Source organism: Centrocercus urophasianus, unplaced genomic scaffold (genome assembly GCF_019232065.1).
Source record: "Centrocercus urophasianus isolate 14NV4802_14NV808 unplaced genomic scaffold, USGS_Curo_1.0 seq_17, whole genome shotgun sequence".
Lineage (NCBI taxonomy): Eukaryota > Metazoa > Chordata > Aves > Galliformes > Phasianidae > Centrocercus > Centrocercus urophasianus.
In genome coordinates this window covers 6,264,022-6,273,179 of record NW_024884722.1, presented here as the reverse complement: position 1 = coordinate 6,273,179, position 9,158 = coordinate 6,264,022, and the positions used below count along the sequence as shown (strand labels likewise).

Sequence of the window (9,158 nt, the reverse complement as noted above, 5' to 3'; positions counted from 1 at the left end):
CAAAAGCTGGCAGCTCCCATCTCCAGGTCATTTATGGTCATGAGTAAGGGCAGAATTCCAGCACAGTTCCACGCATGATGTGCAGCAGTGACCCTTCCCTCTCTTCCTCCCCACGAATCATTAATTCCATCCTGTGAAGACCTTTTATCCTGCTGTAGCTATTCAGCTCCCTTAAAAAAACTCTAGAGAGGGATTCCATCAAACTTCTTTAGAAATCTGAGTAGCTCTTGTCAACTTCTGTATTGCTGTTACCAGCTCTGCACAAAACTCACCCAGAGAAGCCAGCCTTGCCCTTCGTTCTGTCACCTGCCCTGTGCCCTGTGTTCCTTGGGTAAGGGCACCCAGGCTGAGCACATCCTCTCAGGAAGTTTCATTGCTTTTCAGTAAGTGTGAACATTGGTGGTCTTCAACCCCGTGTCTCAGGACAGCAAAAACAAATGAATGAGATTGACAGAAGTAAGAGGATTTATGAATCTATTATTAATATATATATATATATATATGCTACTGGTCAAATAATCAGAAAATCAGGAAAGCAGCAAGTGCACAGGCTTATTTTGGTCTTAGCCCCGAAAGCCTCTTTTCTATAGGGGAGGCTGCCATATTAACAAGCATGTGATATCTTGTGATCCAATTTGCTGAGAGTTTGACCAAGAAGAAATCACTACGTCCATGTGGTATTTCTTCATAGTGTGAGTGTTTTGCCTGCAAATAGCTCAGTAGGTCTTGGCTGAGCCGCAGTTTTACATGAAATATTTAACAGCTCTTTCAGTAAAGCTCAGCTCCCCTTACTAGTACTATTAACATTACAAAGGGCAGCGATGCTGCTCACTGCTGTGGAGTGATGGATGAAAGGAAAGGTTTCGCTTTTAACATTGGATACAGTTTGCAAGGATCACTAACCCTGAACTGAGTGTCATTTCTTACTTACTAAGGTCAGTGGCAGTTTGAATTAGTGGGAAGGTTTTAATCAACTGAGAACTGGCTAAAACCTCTTTTGCTTAAGAGGCTCCTTATCCTTGCTGCTTGTTCTACGCTGCCCAGAGGCAACAGCAATCAGCATCAATCCCCCCCTCCCCCCTTTTTTTTTTTTTTTAATTGATTTTAAATTTCCACGTTCATTTCTGGAAGAACCCTTTCTAACCCTGAGCATTGCTCACTGTGTGCATTTGCCCTGCGGTGGGTTGCAAATCTGTTCCTACTGTATCAGTGGAAAACAGCAGTTCAGAACAAGAAACTTTAAAGATGAGCTGGCTGCAAGAGAAGGGGGGAATGTGTGTGCTTTACAGCTGTGCCTGGGCAGTGGTGAGTCCAGGATCTGGAGTGCCATGCCATCAGTTGAGGAATATTTCCAGGCGTGATAGTTGTGCTCCTTCTCCATTGGGACTGCAGTGCAATCTTCAATTAGAAGACATGTGATCTGACAGCCTGCAGCGGAACCATCCGTTTTCACAGGAGAAGCTTTTCTAGGATACCAAAGCTTTCACATCCTCCTCATTTCTAAAAGCTGTCTTCTAAACCAACCAACCAGCCAACCAAGTATAGGATGGCAGTAACATCACAGCCTCTGCGAGGTAAAAGGGCATGCAAGAAAATATTTTGGGCAGTGTTTCCACATGCCTGCTTCATTCTGTCTCTCGTGATCTATGCTTTTCTTGGGGCTCTCATGTTTTCCCACATTGAAGGTAACCGAAAAGTCAATTTAAGTGAAGAATACAGACATTTCCTGCAGAATCTGTGGTACATCTCCCGAAATTTATCAGGTATGTACCAGAATAGCAAAAATGAATTAATTGTACGTGGGTTACTCATTCCTCTGCTTTTTGAAGACATTATTCAAAATAATAATAGCTGAGCCTGCAAATGGGATTCTCTCTGTGCTTAGCTAATGACTGCTATTGCTTGCTGATCTTCCTTAACTCTGGTTCTTACTGTAGGCTGCCTCAGTCCTTGTGCTCCTACTTGTAAGTAGTTAAGACTTTTCAGTGTTCTCCCTTTTTGCCCTAGTTCCCTGAGCTCCAGAGGCAAGTAAGATCTCCCTCTGCCTGATGGGGACTGGATTCCCTGTCTCAGAATGTCTCTCCCCACTCTCTTGTCCCAGCCCTGAGCATCCCTTGATGGGATGCTGGGATGCAGCACTGCTCCTCAGACCCCCTCAGCCGAGGGAAGGATAGAAGGGAGGAGAAGAGCTGGAAATATTTCTGGATCAGTGATGGGATTATACACGTTTGGGCTTTGGCTCAGTGCATCTCCTGTTGTTACTGTAACAGATAACATGACAGAAAATGAGGAGATATTTAAGGAAAAAATTCATGAACTACTTCACACGGCGGAACGAGACTGGTTCGTCAATCCGAAAGATATATGGACTTTCTTTGGGTCTCTCTTTTTCTGCTGCACAGTATTCACCACTGTGGGTAAGTCTGGAGGTAAAGTAGCTGCCCAGAATCAAATGCCTCACTGCTCTCTCTGAAGTATTTCTTCCACAGGGAATTAAAGGGGAAAAAAAAAAGACCTCCAAATCCCCTTTAATTTTCCCCCTGAGCGTTGATGTGGGACTGGAAGGGGTGCTGCAAACACAGGTTGCAGAGATGTCACTGAGTTACAATGACAAGTCAGAATTTAGGCAAAAGTGATGCTCCATGCTAACTACAGCACTGCATGCATGCTGTAAGCTGTGCTCATGGATGATGCATGCACAAAACTATTATAGTACAGTGACAGAAAGCTGTCTTTCAGTTAAGCCTTATTTCTTCTACTCCCATGTGTTATGCTGGGTAATGTTTTCATACTGAAAGAGGTACTTCATTATGTGGATATTGTTTTTAAATTGCTTCCCAGTATTTATGTCCAAAATTGCTTTGTAAACCTACAGCTCTGTAATTGAATGTGCTGTCGTTTTTGCTCAGCTTCTCTGGGCTAACAGCAGGCGGTGGTGTTTAAATCATGTCTCTAAACCTTCCCTTCTGAATTCACATTTCAAAGCAGAACTCAAATGAAACTGAAACAGCTGCTCTGGTTGGGCTGTTCCTGCATTGCTAAATACACCCCTCAGGATCGTCCCCAAAGTTACTTCTATCCTCTTGCTAATGCTTCTCAGCTGCTGGCAAGTACAGACAATATCTAAATACCCTGCCAGGATTAAGGCAGGGTGGGAAGCAGTCCTGTAGTGTTGTATCAAATTGCAGAGACACTTCTCTACTGCGCTGGGATACACTCAAGATCCCAGCACAAGTATTACAAATCTTCACGCAGAAGAAAAACTGATTATCCTACAGAAGGAGTGACATGAGAGTTCCTGTGTTTCCTGGAGCATGTAGGGCCTGCTGTCTCAGTGAACCCTGATCTCTGACAGCTGTGGTGGCTGTCTTTAGACTCAGCTGGCTCCTGCAGAGTGCACTTCTCTCAGTGCTACACATTGAAGGGCTTCTGTCTTGGAGAGATAGCGCCACATTTCTCATTCCTCAGGCACAGTTGAGTAGCTTGATAGCTCAGAAACATGCTGGAGATACAGACTCGAATCCTCCCCCCTGTGAATATTAGAATAAACACAACAGCAAGGAACACTTGGAAGAGTACCCTTTATCAGAGAGCTTTGACTTCAGCTAACAAGTGGAAGATCATGTTGTTGAAAACATCTTCCTTAGGAATACTTACCCATCTTCTTCGGCATGGGATTGTAGAAATTTTCTCATATAGTCTGACCAGCAACCCATATATTTGCAAACAACAGCATTTTGGGGCTTTATTGCATCAGGCTTTAATACAACATCCCCAGGTTTTGATCAACAGTAGAAGTCTCAGTACAGGTATTCAGCAAACAAATCATGATATTCATTCTCTCCCTTTTTCCCTTCCTCCCCCTTTTTTTTCAAGGTTATGGCAATACCTATCCTGTGACAAGGGCTGGAAAATACCTCTGCATGTTATATGCTTTATTTGGCATTCCTCTGATGTTCTTGGTCCTGACAGATATGGGAGACATCCTTGCAACTGTTTTGTCCAAGTCTTACAATGAATTCAGAAAGCTACAGTCAAAAATTCTAACCTCTAAATTCTGCTCTGCATTCACGTGTATCAGAGAAGATGGGTCCAAAGTGGATGTGAACGAACCCTTGAGTATTGTGGAAATGCTGAGAAGTCAATCAGCTGTTAGAAAGAAGCCAGCCCAATATCGCAATGCCCAAATTTTTGAGATGCTAATTGCCAGAGAAAATAAATACAAAAATCTAACAAGAAGTAAAAGCATAGAGAGATGGAGCTCATGTCCTGAACTAGACAGGGGAAAGACAATGACCAGAGTAATCGAGAATTTTGACAAAATAGGCAAAGAGTTAGAAAAACTGGATGTGCCCATCGTGTTAATGGTGCTGGTTATCTTTGTGTACATTTCCTGCGCAGCTGCTATTCTTCCAAACTGGGAAACCAGGCTGGATTTTCAGGAAGCCTTTTATTTCTGCTTTATCACCCTGACCACGATTGGATTTGGAGATACGCAACTGGAACACCCCAAGTTTTTCCTGTTTTTTTCCCTCTATATTATTATTGGCATGGAAATTGTCTTCATTGCTTTTAAGCTGGGCCAGGACCGCTTAATTGGCTTGTATAAGAAGGTGATTTCGTTCTGTGGGGAAAAAAAGGTGCCATCAAAGAAGATATATCCAAAGTAAGCGTAGTCATTTCTCCCTCACTTTTATGTTTTGCCCTCTGCAACGAGATGAAACTGTTCCCATTCAGTCCCACTCCCTGCCCTGGGCTTGCAAAAGGCATGTTTTCTATTTTCCTGTGAGAACCTGCTGCAACCTGGTTGCATTACACAAGAGACACCTGGTGTAGGCACTGCCAGGGCGCAGTTTCCAACAAAGCTCCTATCTCCTAACTAACAAATGAAGACAATGCATGGCGAAAGGCAGAAAGCTCTCCCTGCCAGCACTTCCCAGCTTCTTTTGCAAAGGTCTGACTTTCAACAAGTCCTCTCTGTTTGGGATATTTTTCAGTGTTTTCCATGCAGGCCCCAGATCACTGCCTTGTCCTGGCACCTGCCTGCAGCCAGGGACAGTGGGGTCATGGCTCTTGGTGATGAACTATGAGCTCATGCTGCTGTAACACGGTTCTTCATCAGGAAGAGTTGGGTAGAAGCATGAACCCAGCTGCTCTTTTGTCAAAACTGTGCATAGCATTAACATCGAGTTTACCTGCCATCCAGAGGAATTTTAAAATTAAGAAAACTAAATGTTCACCTCACTCTTTGTTCCTGGTCCATAAATTAGTCAAAATGCTGCTCATCTGTGCAGGGCTGAAATCATTCCTTCTCCATCATCACTTACCGTATCTGTGCTCAGCCTGGAGTCAAGATTCATGATGCTCAGCTATAACAGAGTTTGTGACAAGTTCTGCTCTTGAGAAGCTATCTGGGCAAGACATACAGCAGAGCTCTAGGTGGGATGAAGCTCCATCTTTACTGTTAAAGAAACACAACAGCCTGGGTACACTGCTCCCAGAAGTTCACTCCTCTGGTTCAGGTTTTATTCTGCACAGAGTGCTTGCCTTCTCTGGATTCTTTTATCCATGCATAGGAAGAAAAGTCTACATATTGCTCTGCGGTTTTGTGAATCCTGTACTGAAGCACAGTATTGTGGGAATAATGTTGTTTTATCAAGATTGTGTCATATTATTTTTAATCTCAATCAAACTATCAATAATCTTTTTCAGTCAAAAAGTATACATGCTCTATAAAATAAATCACCGTCTTTAACTGCCTGTTAGCATGTAAATGTTATGCATGCACACTGGATGTGGATGGCATAATTAAGTATTAAAGCGTGTTTGATTTTAACAGGATGAGCATTATTTTCCATAACAGGTTTGCTTTTTGAAGATGAGATGTTCAGAGAAGGTAAATGACAAACTCTGCTACAGTCGCTGTGAACAATAACTTACATACAGTCCTTGTTAGTAATACTTTGTTGTGATTAAGCACTGATGATATGCTTACATGTAATGGGCGATGGTATAAAGAAACATGCTTTATAAGGACAACAATAAAGAGTCTAGCAGTTAGAAGAAGCTCTGGTTAACTGTTTCATGTTTGCTGTGAGTTTGGCGGCACACACACAAAGTCCTTCCATTCAAACTACTCTCATGTCATCTCTTTTTATGTCTTTGGATTAAAATCAGTGTAGGACTTTGGACCTGCACCAAATTTCTCAGAAATCAGTGAAAAGATTCATGTGATTTAATGGGCTTTGGATCAGAGGATAGCACCCCCCGATGCCCAGGGACTTTCCTTCTGATATTCCAAACACTGCCAGCAACAGCAAGAGCTGGTCTTTGTGTCATGGGACTAGTTTCTTCCACATCAGTGAGATTTCTTGTGTACAAAACAATTCATTCATAATCTGCTCTCTACAGATTTCTCTTTGGTGTGCTACCTTCATACCTACACATTTACTTTAAAGGAAGTTTGTCCGGACTTGCAAAAAGGCTCGCATACAATACCATTCTACTTATGGCCAAGGGGTGGCAGTAAACAGCTTTACTTCACACAAAGCGTGTCAGATGTTGGGGATAAGAGAATATTTTACAGAAGTAGAAAGAACAAATCACATCAGGGTGGCCCTCTACAAGCATTCTCATGATGCAGTTTCCTCTGGAATACAATGTGCAGTTCTGGTACTTCACCTCCCAAAGGATATAGGAAAAGCAGAAAAAGTTTAGAAGCCAGGGGAAAGGATGGAGAAAGCTGCGGAACATCTCCCACATGAGAGACACAGAGTAGCCCTCTAGTCTGGAAAGAGGTGAGAGAACATAGATGAGGTGCGCAATGTTGCACGGGCACGGAGGAAGGAAATAGGCAGACAGAATATTGGGCTTCTTGTGCTTTTTCTCACCTGGTTTCATAGCCTGAAATGCACTGAAATCAATCGTATAGTTCACAAAATAATCAGTAGATCTGAAGAGATACTCAGTTTTACATTTGTGTGCAAGGTAGACAAATCAGTTCCCAAGATTTTCTGAAAAAGCACACTCTGTCTCTGCAGAGCATGTCACAAGAAAAACGTAATTTAGGCAAAACAAGATCACCAACTTGCAGCAAAAGTAACATGGTCACCTGTATTGCGTCCAGGACATAAAGAAGGATGGATAGCTGGGCACACACCCAAAAGTAAGGGATTAAAAGGTTTTTTTGTCCTCTTACAGGTGCACAGAAGTGTTGCTCCCACACAAATAGGAATATCTGGTCCTAATTTTCTTTGTGTCAGAGTTGGAGCACAGTTTCCCAGAAGACAGAGGAGAATGCAGCAGCTCTGTGCTGACGTTGATAGCAGCAGTTCAGTCTGCTTAGCAGGCTTTGAATGTAGCTCAGTAAATAAAGCATCAGAGTTAACAAAAATGAAACAAAAGTAGTGAGCAGCAGATCATTTAGTGAGCCTCAGGCATGAATGTTTATGAATTGATTGCTCTTGTCATAGTCTAAATCCTGACAGAATTCACCATCTCTTCCCTGAGACATTTTTTATTCGACCAAATTGACATGGAAATAAGCTTTGTTTGCATCAAAGCAATACAAAATACTGCTTTTCATAATAACTTTTTCCATCACGTGCTTCATGAGATGGTGGATTAACAGCAAAGGACTTCATGGAAGAACTTTTCTATCAAGACAGACGTGACTGATGGGAAAAGAGTTGCTTGATGTGTAACCCACAAAGGATATGAGTTATTACAGACCCAGCTGGAGAGCTTCACAGATCAAATGCACTTGGCGCTGAAGGATGCTGGATCAATCACTCCTGATTGGGCCAAGATGGCAGCTGTCACGAGCACTTAGGAGAGGAAAGGAGGGTATTCCTGGTGTGGGAACTGCACAGGGAAGGATGGAGGAATGAGGGGAAGAAGCATAAGATCATATTTGGGCAGAAGGTTAGAGGGAGGAACTGACTGCAAAGATAGAAAGAACCACTTTTTGTACAGACGCAGATAGGGTGAAGAGTGGCTTGAGAGATACTGAAAATATGGGGAGGGCTGGTGCCCCTGGCCTGGGAAAGGTTTGTGCAGCCAGAACGTGGTCAGAGAGCCTTTAGGAGATCAGCAAGGGGGTCAGGGTGCTGGGCTGCAATACAACCTCATCACCTACAGACATGGGAAGGGCAGACGAAGCCTCTTGGGACAGGAAACAGTGGCAGGAGGAAGATGTAAGGGCTGCATTGAAAAGACATTAGCAAAGCCACACAAAATATTCTTTTTTTTTTCTTTTTTCCCCAGCTTCTTCATTTAAAGAATGGCAACCCATTCAGAAGCATCTCTCACACAAACAATACACTAAGGACTCAGGAAATTCTTTACGGGATGTAGGACTTGTCATCTGCGTGCCAGTAGTTCAGATGTAGTCCAGATTTTAGTGGGCTAAATGTTAATAACATCTGATAGCACTTTGATGGCCTATATGCCTTTTCAACTCATTCCAGGTGGAGATGCACCCACATCACAAAAACACTCGCGTATAATGAACACTAATAGCATGTGTGATGGCAGCCTCAGCAGAGGCAAAGGCTGAGACTGCAGCTGAGAGGAGTCCCTGCAGCCCTCTTTGCTTCCAGGTTCCCAGCATACCTTACGATCCTAATTTACAGACCCCAGGGTGCTTCAAAGGTAGCGTGTGTGGCTGTTGCATGCAATGTGAATGTATGGCAAATACAGAATGATGGCTCTCACTCCTTTCTGGCTTGGACAAATTGAACAATTACAAAATACATAGATTTATAAAAAGCACCTCCCCAGGCTGTACTCAGCTGTTCTGACAGGATATATTTTTGAATTCTAAGAGTAACTTAAAACATTTAGTTCGGTTGCCCTTTCCTAGCTTCTTTACCTGCCCTCTACATGTATGCTAGGAAAAATATTCCTTGAGCTACCCAAATTGCTACTACATGACACGCAGAGCAAAGGAGATTTGTTGAAGTACATCAGCACATATGGCGACAGAAATACTAGGAATTTGCTCCATCACTCATAGCTGGTAATAGCTGCTGGAAGACAACAGCTCTCTCATACATCAGGCCAATATTTTTGGGATAGGGGCCCAAGGTCTAAATGCAAAGCTTCATGGCCAGCAAGGTCCGTGAGCGCATGGTGTGCAGGTGCCAATAGCTGGCTGT

At 43.1% G+C, this 9,158-nt stretch overlaps 1 protein-coding gene across 1 annotated transcript; it reads left to right on the top strand.

Annotated features, from left to right (window-relative positions):
- The first annotated feature begins 1,546 nt into the window (after positions 1 to 1,546).
- KCNK18 (potassium two pore domain channel subfamily K member 18) lies at positions 1,547 to 4,670 on the top strand. The gene is made up of 3 exons (XM_042818200.1): positions 1,547 to 1,763; positions 2,271 to 2,417; positions 3,877 to 4,670. The coding sequence occupies exons 1-3, from the start codon at positions 1,547 to 1,549 to the stop codon at positions 4,668 to 4,670; spliced, it is 1,158 nt and encodes a 385-aa protein (XP_042674134.1).
- Positions 4,671 to 9,158: the final 4,488 nt, after the last annotated feature.

Coding starts and splice junctions, on each gene's coding strand:
- KCNK18 (XM_042818200.1), top strand. CDS start 1,547: ATGGCAGTAACATCACAGCCTCTGCGAGGTAAAAGGGCATGCAAGAAA. Junction 1,764..2,270: donor CATCTCCCGAAATTTATCAG/GTATGTACCAGA, acceptor TTACTGTAACAG/ATAACATGACAGAAAATGAG. Junction 2,418..3,876: donor CACAGTATTCACCACTGTGG/GTAAGTCTGGAG, acceptor TTTTTTTTCAAG/GTTATGGCAATACCTATCCT.